The following is a 19,141-nucleotide window of genomic DNA, read 5'->3' as shown; positions in this document are numbered from 1 at the left end:
TTGGTGGATATCACCACTGGACTTTGTAAAAACGAGGGTTGCATCTATACCACCTACATCAAATATCTAAAGGATATCTGGTCAAGAATGTAATGTTTTCAATATCAAATCTACAAAAGGAACTAGTTTTACCTCGAATTGGATATATTCGAGTTGAACATCTTTTTAATGAGGTTTCAAAAAATCTACAATATTTTAAACTCTTCTCATTTTTGGAGATGCCGCCAGCAGTGGCTTGCAATCAGAAAATATCGTTTTATCATCTTCAAAATTAACTGATTTTTTTTAATGCATAGCTAAAAGTCTAAATAAAATTCGCTCTATAATCTGGGCTATACATTTTGATAACGGAAATCCAAATAATTTAACAACAATAGTATTCCTAGTTTACGGGGTGAATCCATTTTAAACGCACCAAAATGAATAACATTAATCATCATCAATTATTAAAGTATACACTTGCCAAATCATTTCACGTATAACATACAATTTTTCAGCCCTAGCTTGGCATTATCTTATGCCATAACATGTTAGCAAACAGATCCATAAAAGTGTTGATTGCCCATCTAAAAGCAGGCAATGACCACATATGAGTAAGGGCTAAAAGTTATCAGCGTTGCTTTAGTCAATACATTTATTTCACATATTTATACCAAAATACATCATAGTGATACCATTTAATCTGTATCCCTTTTAGTTAACACGATTCTTGCATCCTGAGCGAGTCCTGCGGATCCAATCCTGATAGTAAACTGTGTTGGCATACCTGAAAGTATTGGCAATTCATTAATTCCCACTTTACAAGGAGATTGGATAGACACCATCTTACATGTCTGGCATGCCGACGCCGCAGGCTCTTCCCCAGTTGACCAGGCCCACCAGCTTGCCCTCCCACATCAGGGGACCACCGGAGTCTCCGGAGCAGGCTCCCTCACCCTCTCGCGTAAAGGTGCAAATATGACCGACGTCGATGCCATCGTGAAAGTCCCATCTCTCTCTGCACTCCTCGTGTGCGATGATGGTCAGGTTGAGGGTCTGCAGATATTGCACCGTGGGTAAACTACTTTCCGGAGCACCCCATCCCGTCAGAGTGACCGTGGAACCTGCCGGAGGTTGCACTCTGCTCAACTCAACGATCTGCGTGCGATCATTGAATATTATCGACTCGTTGACATGGATCAACGCAATGTCATTATTGTAGACATAGGGAATGTCGTACAGGCAATGGACTAGGGCCTCGTCCGGAAATAAGGTCTGTCCTGGCTCCAGGCGATCATTCGTGCCCACGATAATCCTCAGATCCTCGATGCTAAAGTCCAGTGCACAATGGCCCGCGGTGAGGATCCACTGTTCGTTGAGAATGACTCCGCTGCAGATGTGGGTTTTCCAGGTGGTCTGAATGGACACCTGATAAGGAGCCGCTCCGTCCTCCGCCTCCTGGCCACCCACAATGCGATTGTCCAAAAGTTTACGATCCAAACGCTTTCCGCGCGTGACGTCAATGGAAGTGCCCAGCAGAAGCAGCCAAATCAAAGACAAACGGACAGCCATCACCCAAAACAAATATTTCCGAGTCGAGGGACAATGCCGGACAGCGCGAATTAATGACCAGCAATGGAAAATTGTATGACCCAACTGAGCGTTTTTATATGCATTCCATATAAACCGATTTTATCGCACATCGGGAGTTGGTTCACTTGGGTTTTTTTTCGCGGCCAACTGACCACTGGCCAGCAATCTTTATGGCCATTAACAGCCAGGTATCTTTACGGCTACAAGGATAAAACGCAATTGGTAAAGGCGGAACGTCCAATTGGAGCTAGTTGCTCATAAACCCATGGAATTGTGTGACACGGCAAATCTCGGCACTCTATAAATGCACCGGTCGAACTAGCCAGTCAGCTCATAATGACCACGACCGCAATGCCGCATATGCCACTTATCGCCATGTCCAGACCCATAAACTTCCTATTATCCAAAATTCGACCAAACTGGGCGATAAGATCCGCCATATGAAGTGTAATTTTAAGGTGGCCCGGCTGAGGGGTTTTAGTTTCGATTGTACCGCGCATATACCAACCATGAGAAATAGGTGGAATCTTACGGTGCTGCTGGGTCTAACTCTGCTGGCTCTTCAGGGGCCAACGGAAGCCATGAGGATGCGAGGTGAACCACTTCCGGGTTTGGCCAATATCGAGAGGCATCGCTCCACCGAAGCTGTGCCCCAAGGTCGTGTGGCCGGTGGCACCACCGCCGCCGAGGGCAAATGGCCCTGGATAGCAAGTATCCAAAATGCATACTCGTATCACCTGTGTGGAGGCCTCATACTCAACGAATACTGGGTGCTCACAGCGGCCAGTTGCGTGGCGGGATTGAGGACATTAAGCCTGCTCGTTGTGACTGGAACTGTGGACTGGTGGGATCTATATGCTCCGTACTACTCTGTGAGCCGGATCCATGTGCACTGCAACTACGACAAGCCGCTGTATCACAATGACATAGCCCTGCTGCAGTTGTCGTCCAAAATCGAATTCAACGATGCGACAACGAATATAACCTTGGCGGATATCGATGAATTGGAAGAGGGGGAAAAGTTGACCTTCGCCGGTTGGGGCAGCTCCGAGGCCATGGGCACCTATGGTCGCTATCTGCAGGAGGCATCCGGCACATATCTGCCGGTGGACGCATGCCGGGAGAAGTTGCAGAACCAAGATGATGTGGACCTGGGTCATGTGTGCGTCCAAATGGACGCGGGCAAGGGCGCCTGTCATGGGGACACCGGCGGACCGCTTATCGACGAGCAGGAGCGCTTGGTAGGCATCGGTAATTGGGGTGTGCCATGCGGACGTGGTTATCCGGTGAGTATTCCGCCTATATCGGAGGGTAATATATGTATTTATTGCCACCTATTATTATCCACTAGGATGTGTATGCGCGTATTGCCTTCTACAACGATTGGATCCGCACCACCATGAATGGATGTACGATCGCCTAGTCATTGGTCACCTCCTATCTGTGCACTGAGGAAAATGCGGCTCATCAATTTGGCCAGAGATTTTTAATATGACAAATATATTTCAAAAGCACTATTAAATATGATTTAATCATTAAAGAATGCATCTTTTTTCTTACCACTAATACGCTTTCGAGTTCTATCTTAGTTTTATCTGGTCAAAGTAATCTTTAGTATGGGGTATTAAAGTTCAGTTCTACTTGCTTAAAATTATTTTTTTCACGGCTGATTTTTAAAAAAATAAATTTCTTTCAAGTTTAGATTACTATAACGTTCACCTTTGTAGATCTGAAAAAAGCTATATACCCTTTCACTTAAATTTGAAATTAAATTGGCTAATGTAAAATATTTAAATATACATATTTTAATATTTGTTACCTTATGTAACTGAAAACTATAATTTAAATTTTACAGGAATTTTTAGCACTATATATGTAGTTAGATAAGATGTGAAAATAATAAAACATTATATGCCAGTCATTTGAAATTATTTTGAAGTAATTTTTTGCCCAAGTGTAGGAAACATGAATTGTGTTGATTTGCTGATTTATAAAAAGATATGGGATTTTTACGAGGGGATAATTTGTGGGTTTTGTTCAGGCTGACCATGATTGAGATTGCAATACCTTTATGGCGGTTCATTAATATCACGCCAAATATCTAATATCGTATACCGAATATCGTTTATTAGAGCTTAGTTTCTTTTTAGCTGCACTGCTTTGCAATTAGTTCAACTTCAGCTGTTCGTCCAAGATGTCTTACCAAATCGGAGCGGTCTCTATACTCGCCCTCGTCCTTTTGGCGTTATCCTTTTCGGAGGCAAGTCTACGCCGTCGGGCCTTCACCTCAGAAACATTCGAAGCCGCGAATAAATTTAGCTCCCGAATCATCGGAGGAGTAGAGTCCGATGTCCTGGCGGCACCCTATCTAGTCTCGCTCCAAAACGCTTATGGGTAATTAACTTATCCTTATTTATCCTATCCTAGTTATCCTATTGGTAACATTTGCTAACGTAATTATACTATTTTTTGAAGCAATATATTTTTTTAGTGTCTTAAGTAACATTATATTTTGAAGTCTCAATAGTGAATTATGCTACTCTTTTAAGCAACCACTTTTGTGCTGGCGTTATCATCCACGATCAGTGGATACTCACCGCGGCTAGTTGCTTAGCTGGATTGCAAAAAAACAACGTGAAGGTGGTGACCACCACTTTTAATAACTGGGGATCGGAGGGCTGGATATACTCCGTGGAGGATATCGTCATGCACTGCAACTTCGACAGCCCCATGTACCATAATGACATTGCCCTGATCAAGACACATACACTATTCGATTACGATGATGTGACCCAGAATATCACAATCGCTCCGTTGGAGGATTTGATAGATGGTGAAAAGCTAACCATATACGGATACGGCAGCACGGAGATCGGAGGAGATTTCTCATGGGAGCTGCAGCAGTTGGATGTGACCTATGTCGCCCCGGAAAAGTGCAATGCCACCTACGGCGGTACTCCAGATCTGGATGTGGGTCATCTTTGTGCCGTGGGAAAGGTGGGAGCCGGAGCCTGTCATGGGGATACCGGAGGACCCATCGTTGACAGTCGTGGTCGCTTGGTGGGCGTTGGTAACTGGGGCGTTCCCTGCGGCTATGGATTCCCCGATGTTTTCGCCCGCATTAGCTTTTACTACAGCTGGATTATATCCACGATTAACGGATGTGCTATTTCCTAATTGCAAGTAGTCGTATCAATTCTTTTTGTCCCGGAAAGATACCTTTATTCAATAAAATACTGTAAAAATTGTGGTCCGCCTTTTCAGTATCACCAGACGAATATTTTTATTATGCCTATCTCATTACGGATGTTCCAAAAGATACATTGTCTCCTGAATTATGTCAAAGTCCAAAATCCAGCATGTGAAACAATTGATTAACTTGAAATCTTGATAATCCCTCGTCCAGACGTCTACCAATTGTTGTAATTGCGGGTGATAAGTGAAACGTCAAAATTTCATTGAAGCCATAAAAATCAACTGGTTTTTCAGAAACAATATAATACACTTCCAAACCTTGACACACCGAACTATGTCTATACAACTTATATTTTTTTTAGTGTTTGATAAAAAACTAAATAAGTAGGGTTTTACTTATCTAAGTTTATTTTTATAAATCCTTTAATATTTGTTTAAGATTGTCCTATCTTTTTTTTTAACTTGCCTACCCTAAGGGTATGCCGACTTCAGTATCTTCAAGGGGCATTCAATCATTTCGCCATTATTCCAGGTGAATTTTGAGTAAACTTCCATCCGATTACGACCCTATCAACCGACGACGTCTGAAGATCTGCCTAGCACAACTCGAGTCAGCACAAAGTCCGCCCCCGTTGCGTATGAGTAATCTTATTACGGTCGTGTGCTAGTTGTCTATCACTCCCAGTCCAAATGGCTATAGAATTCCCCCCTATCAGGTACTATATACTATGGCTATGGAAATTGTCATTATCGAAGCTTCCCCCGAACTGAGCCGCTTATCGCAAAAAAATATTTAAAAGAAACTCTTCGAGAGATAAGGAAATTTCGCACAGCGCTATAAAAGCGATTTCAGCGCCAAAAAATGAGCAAACCGCTTACGGAAGTTGAACACAACACAACATTAAAAAATATAACAATTAATTGAAACAGATATTTAAAACAAAATGAAGTGGCTAGTACTGATCAGTGTTTTGGTGATCCTGTCTCAATGCTCGGCGAAAAGCGTTAAGATCCATCGTCGTCACCAATTAAATCATCATCTGGGCCATGTGAAGCCCGAGACCCGGGTGATTGGAGGTGTCGATTCCCCCACTGGATTTGCTCCCTACCAGGTGTCCATCATGAACACCTTTGGCGAGCATGTGTGTGGTGGCAGTATCATCGCGCCACAGTGGATCCTTACCGCCGCCCATTGCATGGAGTGGCCCATTCAGTACCTCAAGATTGTCACCGGAACATTGGACTACACAAAACCAGGAGCGGAGTATCTGGTAGATGGATCGAAGATCCATTGCAGTCACGACAAACCAGCCTATCACAATGACATAGCGTTGATCCACACGGCTAAGCCCATTGTTTACGACGCCCTGACTCAACCTATTAAACTGGCCAGCAAGGGATCACTGCCGAAGGTGGGAGATAAGCTTACGCTGACGGGATGGGGCAGCACCAAGACCTGGGGAAGGTACTCCACCCAGCTGCAGAAGATCGATCTGAACTACATCGAGCACGACAACTGCCTGTCCCGAGTGCGAAACGCCAACTGGCTGAGCGAAGGACACGTGTGCACCTTCACTAAGGAGGGCGAGGGATCCTGCCATGGAGACTCCGGCGGTCCTTTGGTGGACGCCAACCAAACCCTCGTCGGCGTGGTCAACTGGGGCGAGGCCTGTGCCATTGGCTATCCGGATGTCTTCGGTTCGGTCGCCTACTACCACGATTGGATCGAACAGATGATGACAGACGCTGGAACCGCGTGTTAGAGGTCCAAAAGTCACCCGAGGGGGTACAAAAGCCAAAACCGAACAAAAATAGCAGCTGCCATTTAATGGCTTCTGCAAATTGATCAAATTAGACTGTAAATTTTATCACTAAGATATCAAAGATATCATAAAATATTTATGAACAAATAAATGAACAATTGCGCTTCAGTTTAAATAAAAACGTTTACGTATGTCATGTTTTTTAAGGCGGGTATTTAATTTTAGCACTTTTAAAAACTGCAGTTTCGTTAGATTCTCTGAAGAAATCCCCCACTTCATGCTGTCCAGATAACTCCAAAGCCCAGTCATTCGTATGATCCATCATGATATTCACTTCTCAGAACTGAGTCAACAAACAAACAAGCGCCAGTTAGGAAGAAGTGGGATATCAGGAAGTATTGGCTATCACCTGTGGCATTACTTAATGTTCAGATTAGACTCGAGTATGATTGGCTATGGAAATAAACAATACCTAAGTAGTTTTCCAGCAGGTTCTCAAATTATATGATAATTAAATAGAACTGATTGAGAATTTGTTTATTGTTTCCACATATGTCAGAACACCAAAAATATTAAGGAGGGATAATGCCACTTAATTGTGACCTAGATAGTATAAATATTTGTTTATAGCCTTTAAATGTAGTTTAATTATCGCCTTGTTTGAAGTTCCTGTTATGTAAATTTAAAGTGAATCGTAGTTATCAGAACAACCTTGTTTGTGCTAAGTGGCTGCCAAGAATGAGGGGTTCCTCCACTCAGCTGGACTTTTGCAACCAGATATTGGCTGTGGAACGTGACTGAACTCGTAATTGTAAAGCGCAATTTACCTATAAGATACATTTACCGAGGTGTTACGATATTCAGTAATTCAAAAGACAAGAAGTCATTATGTTGCTCATTTTGTTACCACTAGTTCTGTTCACTTCGAGTGCCACAAGTCAGATCCTATATCCGCCGCAGTATACCAAGAATCGCATTGTGGGCGGAGAGGAGGCCACCGAGGGCCTGGCACCTTACCAGATATCTCTTCAAGGAATCGGCAGTGGAGCTCATTCCTGTGGCGGTGCTATCATCGATGAACGTTGGATTATAACGGCGGCTCACTGCACAAGAGGCAGACAGGCGACGGCATTTCGAGTCCTAACAGGCACACAGGATCTGCATCAAAATGGGTCCAAGTATTACTATCCCGACAGGATTGTGGAGCATAGCAACTATGCACCACGCAAGTATCGCAACGATATAGCTTTGCTGCATCTGAATGAATCGATTGTGTTTGACAATGCCACTCAACCGGTGGAACTGGATCACGAGGCTTTGGTTCCAGGATCCCGTCTTCTATTGACGGGTTGGGGAACCCTCTCCTTGGGCGGAGATGTTCCCGCCCGCCTGCAGAGTCTGGAGGTCAACTATGTGCCCTTCGAGCAGTGTCGGGCTGCCCACGACAATAGCACTCGGGTGGACATTGGCCACGTTTGCACCTTCAATGACAAGGGACGCGGAGCGTGTCATGGAGATTCCGGTGGTCCCCTGGTGCACAATGGCAAGCTGGTGGCTCTGGTCAACTGGGGACTGCCATGTGCTAAAGGATATCCAGGTAAGATTAATTTATTAAATACATATTAACTTCCGTTTGCTCATTTACTATATTCTACAGATGCTCACGCTTCAATATCTTATTATCACGACTTTATACGCACTCACCTAAGTCTATCCAAAACGGATAGCTCTGAGGATATCCAGGAGGAAATGATGTCTCTCCAGGATTAGTGACAAGATAGACATTATAAAAACATTATAAAAGTCATTCAAATTCTGCAAATATAAATGAAAGCTATTAAATTAAACACATCTACCGATAATTTTTACACATTTTATAAGAACGTATACATTACATTAACATGTGTAGTTTGTATTAAATTATTTTAACTAGTGTTACTGATCAATGCAAACTGGAAATTTACTGTAACAATGCGGCTATTTTTGTAAAAAATCGTAAAAATTATACATATATTTGGAACACAAGTAAAGTGCGAATCGCACTTTTCTGGGTAAATTTTGAGAACCGCCAAGGGCGAGATGAAGTTTCGTGAAAATGGAAAGGTCCTTTGGAATTTCGCAAGGATATCGGCTCAGCAACAGACTCGATATACGTTCGGCAAACGAATGCTAATTGCCAGCTTTAGCACTGACAAGGATAAGCCCAAGTCCGATCAGCCCAACCTTCTGAAGTATCATGTCTTACCTCTTGAAGAAATCCTGAAACGCTTCATGATAACCGTACAACCATTGCTGACACCCGAGGAGTTCAAAAAGCAAGAGAAGATTACTAACGAATTCCAGAGGAAGGAGGGCGCTAAGCTGCAAAAGCTCCTGGAGGAAGCTGGTAATCAGGAGAGGAACTGGTTAGCCCATCGCTGGCTGAAGGTTGCCTACTTGCAGTTTCGGTCGCCAGTCACTTGCTTCTCCAGTCCCGGCATGACCTTTCCCAAACAGAACTTTGAAAGTGCCCATGAGTTTGTGGACTACACGTCGAGAGTTATCTTCGGTTTGGGTGAGTTCAATGACTTGGTGCAGGCCAAGAAGATTCCGATTGTGAAAATGGGCAAGAACGAGTTGGACAACAGTCAGTTTGGCAAAGTTTTCGGCACATGCCGGATACCGAGAAGGGGTACCGACGATATCGTCTACAATCCGTGCTCTGATTATGTGGTGGTTATCTACCGGAATCACTTCTATCAACTGAAAATATACGACAAGCAAGGAAAACTTATAATTGCACCATGTCTGGCTGTTCAACTGGAGGAAATAATGGCAAAGGAGAAGGAACTGGGAGTTCCTTATGGAATCTTGACCACCGATACGAGGGATAACTGGGCCGAGGCATACGAACACCTGTCAAATACGCCCCGTAATAGACATGCGCTGAGAACCATTCAGAATGCTATGTTCACAGTGTCCCTCGACGAGTGCACCAGTCCAAAAGAAGGTCGGGATGCCGAAGAACTGATCCTCACGCTGATCCATGGAAAGGGCAGCAAGTGCAACAGTGCCAACCGCTGGATGGATAAAACGATTCAGTTGGTGGTGAACCCAAATGGACACGTTGGATTCACCTACGAGCACTCGCCAGCCGAGGGCCAACCGATCGCCATGATGATGGACTATGTGGTGAAGAAGATGAAGGATGACCCTAGTTACGGGGAATGCGGATCGGAGGACTTTATTCCAGCGAAGAAAATAAAGTTCTGTGATCTAAGCAAGTGCGTGGAGCAATGGTTGATAATCGCGCAAAAAAACGTGGACAAACTTGTCCAGGATCTGCAAATGAAGGTTCTTAAGTTCGATTGCTACGGCAAGGATTTCATCAAGAAACAGCGACTTGGTCCCGATAGCTTTGTTCAGATGGCATTGCAGTTGGCATTCTTCAAATTGCACTATGAGCCAGCTGCTCAGTATGAATCGGCGCATTTGCGCATCTTCGATGGCGGCAGAACCGAAACCATCCGTTCGTGCTCCAATGAATCCCTGGCCTTTTGCCACGCCATGGATGACGTGAGTGCCTCAGCTCAGGAGCGGGCTGGTAAGATTCGCGAGGCAGTGATGTGCCATCAGATGTATGCCAAGCTGGCGCTTCTGGGAAAGGGAGTCGATCGTCACCTCTTCGGACTTAAACTAATGGCGCTGGAGAACTGCCTACCGGTTCCGGAGTTCTTCGCTTCGCCTGGATATGTGAAGTCCACGCATTTTCGAATGTCCACTTCGCAGGTGGCCACCAAATATGATGCCTTCATGGGATATGGACCTTCTGTAGAGGATGGATATGCCTGTTGCTACAATCCCCGTGAGCATGACATCATTTTGGCCATATCCGCATGGCGACATTGTCAGGCAACTGATCACCAAAAGATCGCCAAGGCGCTTGCGCAGTCCTTTGCTGAAATGAAAGATGTACTTGAAGATTGTCCAGTTTCAAACGACAAGCCGCCCGAGCTTAAGTGCAAATATTGAATTTGTTTTTCTAGAACATAATTTGGATCGAAAAAAAATTTAATTCCTCTTATTAATACGTTCGTCCAGTTCCGAAAGCTAAATTAATGCCAGCCCACTTAGAGGCACTCATTAAAGTATTATTAATCAACTAGTTAAAAGTTCAATTGTGTTTTTTTACAATTATATTTTAATACGGATTTGAGTAACATTGGCAAGCACTTAAACCTAAGTGGTGTTGATGACAGCTAACTAGATCTGAATGTGGACGAGCAATGAAGAATACTTAGAACTGGTTCGCGGGCAGATAATGATTGCCGATGGGACCGACGCCAGAGTTTCCGGCACCGTTCTCCGCAAAGTGTCCCTCTGAATGTTGCTGCTGTTGCTGCTCCTCCTCCTCCTCCTCTGGAGGATCCAGAGAACCAACAACCGAGGTGATGGGGGCCACACCCTCGTCGGTGATGGTGGAACTGCCTCCCAGAGTATCGTACTGTGACTGAATCTGCCGCTGGGCATTCAGGGCCTCCTCAGGCGTGCGGTACTTGATGAAGAACACCTCCGGCTTGTTGATGTGCTGTGGCGCTTCGGCAATGGCATCCTGCAGATCGGAGGCGGTCGTCTTCTTGGCCAGCACATAGACCACGGTCTTCTCCTGCTTGAGGGTCTTGGCCAAGTTGAGAGCCGCCGCGCGATTGGTCTGAGCCGGCGTCTTGACGAACAGCACATTGTAGTGGTTACGGGGCTGCTGGGCCAACTGGTTCAGCTCGTCCTGGACCTCATCCTCGGACTCCTCGGGCGCCGAGTGTATGAAAAAGTTCTTGGTCACAATGGGTCGCTTGGGAATCCTCACACGCGGACGAGCGCGTCGCTGCTGCTGGATGGGAGCGGTCTGGAAGTTGACGGGGAAGCCGGCGGGCATGGGGAACGATCCAGTGGTGGGACGAACGGCAGGCTGGGCAGAATGGAACTGGCCAGCGGGCGGGAGGTAGGGCAGTGGGAGAGGTGGAAGCACCGGGTGCGAGGATTGCTGGGGCTGGAGCTGCTGCTGCTGCTGCAGCTGCTGGTTCAACAGGTGGGCCACAATGGGCGGTTGCTGCTGCTGCTGCTGCTGCTGGATGCGGTAGTTGTAACCCGCCTGGGTCAAGCTGATGTCAGCTTGGCTGAGGCTCAGGCACAGGGCGCCCATCAGAACCGTCTGAAAGAGAAGCAATCATTATAATCCCTTGTAATCCATTTGGCATAGAGGTAGTCCAAGTTCCAACGCACCACAAACATCTTCATGCTGCCGCTTGGGTGGGTGTCTCTCTACTGGTTAGCTGTCTTTGGCCGGATGCTCCCTCGCTGTCCGAGTTTCTTAGTGCTGTGATGATGGGTCAACCGGGCACCCGGCCTTTTATACCAATCCACGGGCCCAACTTGTTTATAATCGGAAACAAATCGTGAAACAGCAGCCAACACAGTTGCAACAGTCGGAGGGGTCATAAAACATTTGTTATGCGTGGCGAAGAGGTGGTTCGGATTCATCTGGCTGGGTGGCAAGTGGGCTTTTGTATTGACTTTACATGGGGTTCCACAAAAGTCGAGCGAGAGGAAGCCCCAACAATGGGTGCTGATACAGATACGACAAAACAAAATCTGCAGTCGTTGTAAGCAAGTTAGTCGAGCTGTAACAATATCATTTCGAACATTTGCCTTTTAAGTTTAATATATTTGTTGTGAGTGCTAGACATGTTGAATATATACAGCTTTTAAAACGTTCATTCCAAGTATGAAGCTAATATGATTTAAGAATATAAACCAATTTCAAATAAATAGTTTCAGATCCCTAGTAACTATACTACCTCCCTCCAATAATTCATTGAATTTGATCTTATATTTATATTTAGATTTTTTCATACAGGCAGCAATAACATTTCATTGCGAAACTAGTTAATCATTTAATTGTAAATATAACTAAGATATCCAAGCATATCCATGGCTGCCAAGTGGACAATCAAATCGTCGTTTAAATTAATACAAAAGTTGTTGTTTAGCTTCGTAGTTTTTGCAGATCAGTTGAATGTCCCAGAGTAATATGTAAATATTGATGACGAAGATAGTCGACGAGGTTACTGGTCCAACTTAAAATGCACTTTTGTCTACGGGACCATTGTCTCTATTTTGTTTTATTGTTCGAAACCTGAGCTATCAAATGGAAATTGAAAATTGTGTATTCGGGGACTTCAGTATTTCGCATCTGTTTTGGTCTCAACCAAGGTCTAGGTTTTTGTGTCCATTCGATTGGGCGTAAGTGTTGGGCGATTTATTGTCAGCTTTAAATGTGCCAAATTGAGACAAAATGATCGTATATTTCGAATTGGTTTTCAAACTAAAAAGTGAAGGTAAATAACCCGATCAAATCAATTGGATATGCCAGCTTCCAGCGGAAATTAGTTGTCATAACAAGCAGATGCATACGAAATGAGCCTAGATATAGACCTTATAGGGCTAATTGGCAGGTCTATTGGTAATGGAGTGAATGTGCAAATGGTGTAATCTCGCTGCTTCCTTTCCAATTTGGACCTATACACCACTTGCCACTTTGCCACCTGAGATATATTTCAAAATCTTGTGCATCCGACAGGGTGCATCTCATTAGCCGGGTGAAATTCTGCCCACAAATCAAAATAAACCAGCCAAGGGCAACTTGGCCACCAGATAATGAGTTAGCCCACATCTTAACGGGTGTTTTCTGGTCGATGCCAAAAAAAAAACTGGTTTTCAACTTTCTCACGCCAATTTCGTGAGCCATGAAAAACAGTGAAATGGAACCGAAACTATGTTTCCTTTTTGGGCCATTAAAGATGCAAAGATCTGTCAAAGAAATATACGATAAGTTGTTTCTGTTTGTAATGGGAAACCAAAATTACTTTGTCATTAATTAATAGATCCAAATGCATTAGGTCGAAAGTAGCAACAACAGAAAATTACAAATTTAAATGGCCAACTATTGCCGCACTTTGCATATTTTATGCAAAATTAATAAGTTGCCAAAATCTATTGAATGCAAAACACTCGGTGCGCAGATTAGTCAAAGCATAAAAGTGAATGTTGACGGGACACAAATTATGATTTGCGTAACAAAACTATTTTATTTTAATTTATTAATTCACACCATGAGAGATTTTGACATAGGCTGCCTTTGTCCATTCCTATGCATAGCATTAGCAACCGAATCCGAGCTCAAACTCCATCTACCTGCGAATCCGTATTCCCCAAATCCATCACATCGAATTGATTGGGCGATAAATGCCCCTGCGAAGCCTACCATCCATCCGTTCGTAATAAATGCATTTTTAATTATTGGCCTAAAAATGGTTAAAAATTAATTATGGGACACCTCGAGCTCACAACTATTTTCGGATGAGCACAAAACCAAAGAAAATAAAATGTTTTTTTTTTTTTCTCAATAAGCTTGTGAATCGAATCGTGTTTTGTTTTTTCAACGCTTAAGCTGACAGTTTTACATGGGCTGTTGAACAAATACTGACAAATGATTGAGGATCGATTTCCGACAAATCTTAATAGGATAGTTTCTTATTCGTTTCAAGTATGAGCAACAAAAATAGGGAATTTTGCTAGGTATTTTTGGATCCTTTAGGCTAGCACCCAATCAAACAATGTAAATCAATTTATTGACAGTAAACTGTAAACTATTCAATTTATTGATTAGACTGGCGTTTTACTCAAAATTATGTAGATAATTATTCGATCCGGCTTATGCAACACGCGTGCTAAACGAACTCACAGAAATGATTGTTAAAATACTTGCTGTGGGCCAAGACAATAATGTTAAGTATAATGGCCCACACATAGTAGTAGTACATAGGTCTAGAAAGCGTGGCATTCATAAGAAGTTAAGGGGCAAATGCTGTCGAACAGATTGGGTGACTTTGGCCCTCTCACAAATTGCAATTCACATTCAGCTATCGAGTTCGATATTAGTGGTTCAACAAGTGTTCAATTAGTTATTCTAGTTGCGTGTATATATTATGTATATGTTTATAGTATGTTTAGTTTATGTTTCAGGCGTAATTTTGTGTATGTAGATAATGTGTAAACTGTATTGGCGTTACAATGAGTTGCTCTCTCTAGGATCTCTAGGATCTCTAGGATCTAATAATCAAACGGCAGAGCAGAGTTTGTTAAGTACAAAAATCCGCCATCCGCTTTGTAAGTTCTCTAAAATATTAATATTTCCAATACACTCTATATATATATAGTTTTTAATATCACGTTCATCGTTTACACTTTTTGCTTGTTCTGTTACAATGTTTGTTCTGATTTTGCATCTATATCTTCTGAACTCAATTGGAGTATTAAACTACGTAGAGCCGATTTAACAATAGGTATAGATATCTGTATATATGTATTTAATATATAGAGCGAAACAAAGTTGCCGACACTGGTGAAATTTTGAAAATTCCATAATGGGGTAATCATCCTAGGTTGAAACGCCTTTAATTTAGACAAGACATAGACATTAAACACATATCCGGCTTCGATTCAGCTTCTTTTCCAGCTAAACTATCTCCTTACGGTTCGTGGCTTCGCACGAACTTCTCGAGCTGCCTGTGCAGCTGATTGTGGTAGGGTATCCGGTGTTTGCTTATCGCCGTGGCCGCCAAACACTGCAGGGTAACAAAGTTGAGCAGTGGAATGGTGCTGGTGGGATTGGAGGCTATTAAGTCGTAGGGCCGCTTGTCAGCGCGATTCGGCTGATCGATGTCACCTCCGCACTTGAGCAAAAGGTGAACAATCTGCGGGGAAATAATAATTAATAAATAAATGCATTGTTCAAGAGTTTGAATGACTTTCTTGCCTCATTGTCATAGTTATAGGGCTGGCAGGCCACATGCAGAGGAGTGGATTTGGCTTCGTTCTTTGTGTTGACATCGACGCCGCACTGGATGAGCAGTTTGATGACATCCGCATTGGGGAACACAGTCTTCTGCGAATGATAAAGAGGATGGTCAATAAGAATGTCGAATGTCGGCAATTGTTAGCATCTACGCACATCGGCAAAGTTGTCATCAGTGATGTAGCCGCTCTTTATTACATTTAGCCGAGAGGCGCAGAGATGGAGCATGGTGTCGGCGGTGCTGGCACTTCGCAAGTTTCCCACCACCACCGCTTCGTGGACCGCCTGGCAAATGAGTTTGTTCTGCGCCTCCGTGTGGACGGTATTGATCAGCAAATAGATAAGGTGAGCCAAGCACCTCATCACCCGGTCGTAATTCTCCTGCTGTCTCCTGAAAACAGGCCTCAAGAGCAGCAGATGCTTCACGACAATGGCGCTTTCCGACAGTGTTCGAAATACACCAAGCACATCCTCAAACCTGGGCAGCACTTTATCCTGATGGACGAACCTTGCTCTGGCATCGCTCCTTATATGACTTGTGTTTTGGACATGCAAGTCCAACATTAGACGCACCAGCGCCTGTGCCGCAAAACAAGTTTCAAAGTGCAGGATAGACCAGTTGGATACGCGCACTTCGAGCAGAAAACGCCAGAGATCAATGCAGCGTTGAAGCTGGAGTGAGTCCGCATACGAAGCACCCCTGAATTAAGAGATTTGATGTTGGGAGTATTACGGAAAAAAATTGATTGGTAATCACCTGAAAGTTAAGCGGAAGAGCATATCCTTATGGGTCAGTCCCAGAACACGCTCGCAAATAAGTAGGCTCTGCGTCCGCATTGCATCCATGTCGGTGGCAATGTTATCCAGCTCCTCCAGCGTACTAAACTCCACTGCGTTCTCGTAGGCAGTGCGCAGAGGAACCTGCGGCTTTTTCTCTATATACGGTGAATAAGCTGCCCGGATGTGGTGCGCCATGCGCCAGTGCAGGATGCACACCCTCGACTCGTTGTGCTCATCGAGGAACGTTGATCCCATCAGCTCGTGGGCTTCTGCCAGCCTTGCAGGCGTGTAGTGCAGTTGCTTTTTCAAGAAGTCGAAGATGTGATGTGCCCCCTTAAGGCAGGCAGTTCGAAGGGCATCGTCACCGTACCGACTCCTGGCATATGGGTCTGCGCCTTGCTCAATCAACAGTTTCGTCGTATCCAGCCGGTGCTCCTGGATTGCGTAGTGGAGCGCCGTCTTGTCCTGAATGTCCCTCGCATTAATGTCTGCCCCCTTGCGCACTAGATACAAGCACAAGTGCACCGACTGCACCGAGTTAATCAGGCAGGTACCGCCATTGATGTTGGGTCGCTTGATGTCTGCTCCGTTTTCAACCAGGAACTTGACTACAAGGTTAGGTAATGCATATTGATTATGTTTGATTAGCTTTAATATTATAAAAGTCTCACCGATATCAACGTGGGTCATGTAGCAAGCACTTCGCACCGGCGTCGATCCTGAATCGGAGGTGGCATTGATGTCGCAACCGATACGTACCAGGTACTTGACCATGGACAACTTCCCCGAAACGACGGCTGCCCAAAGTGGCGACACATAGTGAAAGCTATTGTCCTCCGGCACCTCAAAGTGGCCCCTTTGCTCGATGTTCGCCTCGCAAATGGTGATCAGATACTCAGCGATGTCCACGGCACCTCGTTTGCAGGCGATAAAGAGGGGCGCGCAGCCATTTCGCTGCTTCCGCACCAACTCGCGACGAGAATCGCGCGGTAACCTGAAATGAGATAACAAATCGATGTGAATAAACTTTTTAAATTATTATTATTCTACGAATAACTTCTGAATTTCTTTCTGTGCAAGGTAGGGTAGAGAATCGGAAGCTCTTGATCAGCCAGCACGTGCAGGGGCAATGATTTTGTGACCATTTGTTGATAAGATCGAGCATTCGACGACGTCAACACATTCTGTGCTTTCAGCCGAGAATTCGCACATTAGAATTTGACTAGGTTTTTGTGATTGCAGAAAATATTTGTATGTTTACAAAAGCCTTAAATGGGAAAGAAGCTATTATATATATATATCAAATCAACAGAACAGGGATTGCAAGTCATTTATCTATTATAAAATCTGCTTAATGAGGCAATCAAATTTAGAGAACGATTATAACATGTAGTATACGCAGTATTCGTAAAGGTCTATACAGAAAGATTAATTTATGAGGTGCGTTGTATTGAAGAAGGTGGCTTCCCTATAATTTTAATACTTCATTTATCAGCAAAGTCAGGCGATTCGATTAGTTCTGTTTAATATAGGTGTTTAGAGGCAATCAAAACAACACTGCCCAAAATATTTTGTTGAAAAAACATCGTTATTTCTTAACGATTAAGAAATGAATACTTTTAAATTCCTTTTATCTCTACAGGATGAATTATTAAATAGTTTCTACTTATGGATTAGTTCGTGCAAAGGAACTTCGTCTAGGGACGCAAAAACAGATGGTGTCCTTGTAAATTATTAATTATAAGTTTCACCCTTATGTTGTTACTTTGAAATAGCAGGAATTAAAGGACTGTATCCCTGAGATGGAAGTATATGCTTGTTTAATAAAACCTAAATGGTTGGCTTGTGTAAATATTTCACTGCAGACACTATTATTATTGATTTAGGTAAACCTGGTGGTCATTGGTCATTGAAATGAAGAGTGCTATGGAATGGAGCCACGGAACCAATTAAAGGACCTGTTCATTACGAAACGCTCTACCCGTGAAAGCCAATTACAGGGACATACTTTTCCAGTTCGTGGCGCAGGTGGCGCGACAGCAGCGAGTCCTCCTGGCTGCGTTTACATTCCTCGATCAAGTCGTGACTGAGCTTTGTTAGCTCCACTTTGGGACTGCTCTGCTTGCGTTCGTTGGCCATCGATGGCCCTGCGTCTGACTGCTCCTGCTCCTGATCCTGATCCTCGGCTTCCAGCACCAGCTGCAGCTGCTCGACCTGTCGACGACGGCTGCCTTCAAGTGAGCGCATTGCCAGCGCACCGTCTCATTGCCAATTGATGGGTGGCTGGCTCTATATCCTTTGCAGTGTGTGTAGATGGGTGGGTGGTGAATGGCCTCCTCCCGGATGTCCTTGGGCCACTGCCCCCTTGCGAAAACGGTGCGGCAGTGACCTACTGAACCCACCAGCCTGGGCTACTTAATTGGGTTGCCTCTCGCTGCTCCCGTTTTTCAGACCAAGGCCGTCCGAACACTTTCTTTTTCTCTCTCTGTATCTCCGCTTGGTTGCCTTTCCTTCTTCTCTTCGAATCAATTTCTATGCAGCGTGAAACTCGGGTGCCTAATCTATGCAGTACCGGAGGCGATACTCGCAGTTCGCAATTGCCAAATGCAAAACAACAAAAACGTGGGCGGTGTGTGTTTGTGTCTGGATCACGGTCTACACCATGTTTTTCCGTGTTTCTGTTTATAAATAAAAAGTCAGCAAAAATCTTAACGTCAAAACAGTGTGTACACAACTGGGGTATGACAATAACTGAAACAGCTGCTGTAACAGACGACTGTAGTCCATAACAGAGGCGCAGTGCTGCCACCCCTGCGCATGAAAAGCCTGGCGCTCATTTTACATGAAGTATTGTTTAAAAGTAACCGTGTTAATGGAGCAACGAAATATTTTTGGAGTACTATCCGTACTGTGGAGAAACTATGAGTGGCATAAAACA

General features: G+C 44.1%; 8 protein-coding genes across 8 annotated transcripts; 5 read left to right on the top strand and 3 right to left on the bottom strand.

The window, feature by feature from the left end:
* Positions 1-620: 620 nt before the first annotated feature.
* Positions 621-1,644, bottom strand: LOC6727737 (chymotrypsin-1). Its single transcript, XM_002103063.4, has 2 exons — positions 830-1,644; positions 621-766 (listed from the first exon to the last, which is right to left on the bottom strand). The coding sequence occupies exons 1-2, from the start codon at positions 1,549-1,551 to the stop codon at positions 694-696; spliced, it is 795 nt and encodes a 264-aa protein (XP_002103099.1). The 5' UTR covers positions 1,552-1,644; the 3' UTR covers positions 621-693.
* Positions 1,645-2,034: 390 nt separating this feature from the next.
* Positions 2,035-3,117, top strand: LOC6727736 (chymotrypsin-2). The gene is made up of 2 exons (XM_016175487.3): positions 2,035-2,858; positions 2,924-3,117. The coding sequence occupies exons 1-2, from the start codon at positions 2,082-2,084 to the stop codon at positions 2,993-2,995; spliced, it is 849 nt and encodes a 282-aa protein (XP_016034308.1). The 5' UTR covers positions 2,035-2,081; the 3' UTR covers positions 2,996-3,117.
* Positions 3,118-3,727: 610 nt separating this feature from the next.
* Positions 3,728-4,819, top strand: LOC6727735 (chymotrypsin-2). Its single transcript, XM_002103061.4, has 2 exons — positions 3,728-3,966; positions 4,122-4,819. The coding sequence occupies exons 1-2, from the start codon at positions 3,767-3,769 to the stop codon at positions 4,747-4,749; spliced, it is 828 nt and encodes a 275-aa protein (XP_002103097.1). The 5' UTR covers positions 3,728-3,766; the 3' UTR covers positions 4,750-4,819.
* An 804-nt stretch (positions 4,820-5,623) lies between these two features.
* On the top strand, positions 5,624-6,702 carry LOC6727734 (chymotrypsin-2). Its single transcript, XM_002103060.4, has one exon. The coding sequence runs from the start codon at positions 5,712-5,714 to the stop codon at positions 6,528-6,530; it is 819 nt and encodes a 272-aa protein (XP_002103096.1). The 5' UTR covers positions 5,624-5,711; the 3' UTR covers positions 6,531-6,702.
* Positions 6,703-7,298: 596 nt separating this feature from the next.
* LOC6727733 (chymotrypsin-2) lies at positions 7,299-8,406 on the top strand. Its single transcript, XM_002103059.4, has 2 exons — positions 7,299-8,127; positions 8,188-8,406. Exons 1-2 carry the CDS (start codon positions 7,419-7,421, stop codon positions 8,298-8,300), a joined length of 822 nt encoding a protein of 273 aa, XP_002103095.1. The 5' UTR covers positions 7,299-7,418; the 3' UTR covers positions 8,301-8,406.
* A 62-nt stretch (positions 8,407-8,468) lies between these two features.
* On the top strand, positions 8,469-10,681 carry LOC6727732 (carnitine O-acetyltransferase). The gene has a single exon (XM_002103058.2). The coding sequence runs from the start codon at positions 8,610-8,612 to the stop codon at positions 10,539-10,541; it is 1,932 nt and encodes a 643-aa protein (XP_002103094.1). The 5' UTR covers positions 8,469-8,609; the 3' UTR covers positions 10,542-10,681.
* An 18-nt stretch (positions 10,682-10,699) lies between these two features.
* Positions 10,700-11,929, bottom strand: LOC6727731. Its single transcript, XM_016176545.3, has 2 exons — positions 11,790-11,929; positions 10,700-11,718 (listed from the first exon to the last, which is right to left on the bottom strand). Exons 1-2 carry the CDS (start codon positions 11,802-11,804, stop codon positions 10,807-10,809), a joined length of 927 nt encoding a protein of 308 aa, XP_016034307.1. The 5' UTR covers positions 11,805-11,929; the 3' UTR covers positions 10,700-10,806.
* Positions 11,930-14,189: 2,260 nt separating this feature from the next.
* LOC6727730 (protein fem-1 homolog A) lies at positions 14,190-18,980 on the bottom strand. The gene is made up of 6 exons (XM_002103056.4): positions 18,212-18,980; positions 16,875-17,197; positions 16,181-16,811; positions 15,580-16,123; positions 15,385-15,513; positions 14,190-15,322 (listed from the first exon to the last, which is right to left on the bottom strand). Exons 1-6 carry the CDS (start codon positions 18,448-18,450, stop codon positions 15,098-15,100), a joined length of 2,091 nt encoding a protein of 696 aa, XP_002103092.1. The 5' UTR covers positions 18,451-18,980; the 3' UTR covers positions 14,190-15,097.
* Between the last annotated feature and the right edge of the window lie 161 nt (positions 18,981-19,141).

The sequence above is a fragment of the Drosophila simulans genome, chromosome 3R (assembly GCF_016746395.2).
Source record: "Drosophila simulans strain w501 chromosome 3R, Prin_Dsim_3.1, whole genome shotgun sequence".
NCBI classification, from domain to species: Eukaryota; Metazoa; Arthropoda; class Insecta; order Diptera; family Drosophilidae; genus Drosophila; species Drosophila simulans.
Note: the sequence above shows the minus strand (reverse complement) of the source record. Positions and strands in the feature narration are given on the sequence as shown.

Excerpts from the sequence above, each read along its gene's own strand:
- LOC6727737 (XM_002103063.4), bottom strand. The coding sequence starts at position 1,551 with ATGGCTGTCCGTTTGTCTTTGATTTGGCTGCTTCTGCTGGGCACTTCC. Across the intron at positions 767-829 it reads GGCGTCGGCATGCCAGACAT|GTATGCCAACACAGTTTACT; the intron begins GTAAGATGGTGT and ends CAATACTTTCAG.
- LOC6727736 (XM_016175487.3), top strand. The coding sequence starts at position 2,082 with ATGAGAAATAGGTGGAATCTTACGGTGCTGCTGGGTCTAACTCTGCTG. Across the intron at positions 2,859-2,923 it reads CATGCGGACGTGGTTATCCG|GATGTGTATGCGCGTATTGC; the intron begins GTGAGTATTCCG and ends ATTATCCACTAG.
- LOC6727735 (XM_002103061.4), top strand. The coding sequence starts at position 3,767 with ATGTCTTACCAAATCGGAGCGGTCTCTATACTCGCCCTCGTCCTTTTG. Across the intron at positions 3,967-4,121 it reads TCGCTCCAAAACGCTTATGG|CAACCACTTTTGTGCTGGCG; the intron begins GTAATTAACTTA and ends TACTCTTTTAAG.
- LOC6727734 (XM_002103060.4), top strand. The coding sequence starts at position 5,712 with ATGAAGTGGCTAGTACTGATCAGTGTTTTGGTGATCCTGTCTCAATGC.
- LOC6727733 (XM_002103059.4), top strand. The coding sequence starts at position 7,419 with ATGTTGCTCATTTTGTTACCACTAGTTCTGTTCACTTCGAGTGCCACA. Across the intron at positions 8,128-8,187 it reads ATGTGCTAAAGGATATCCAG|ATGCTCACGCTTCAATATCT; the intron begins GTAAGATTAATT and ends TATATTCTACAG.
- LOC6727732 (XM_002103058.2), top strand. The coding sequence starts at position 8,610 with ATGAAGTTTCGTGAAAATGGAAAGGTCCTTTGGAATTTCGCAAGGATA.
- LOC6727730 (XM_002103056.4), bottom strand. The coding sequence starts at position 18,450 with ATGCGCTCACTTGAAGGCAGCCGTCGTCGACAGGTCGAGCAGCTGCAG. Across the intron at positions 16,124-16,180 it reads CTCTTCCGCTTAACTTTCAG|GGGTGCTTCGTATGCGGACT; the intron begins GTGATTACCAAT and ends CTCTTAATTCAG. Across the intron at positions 15,323-15,384 it reads CCTATAACTATGACAATGAG|ATTGTTCACCTTTTGCTCAA; the intron begins GCAAGAAAGTCA and ends ATTTCCCCGCAG.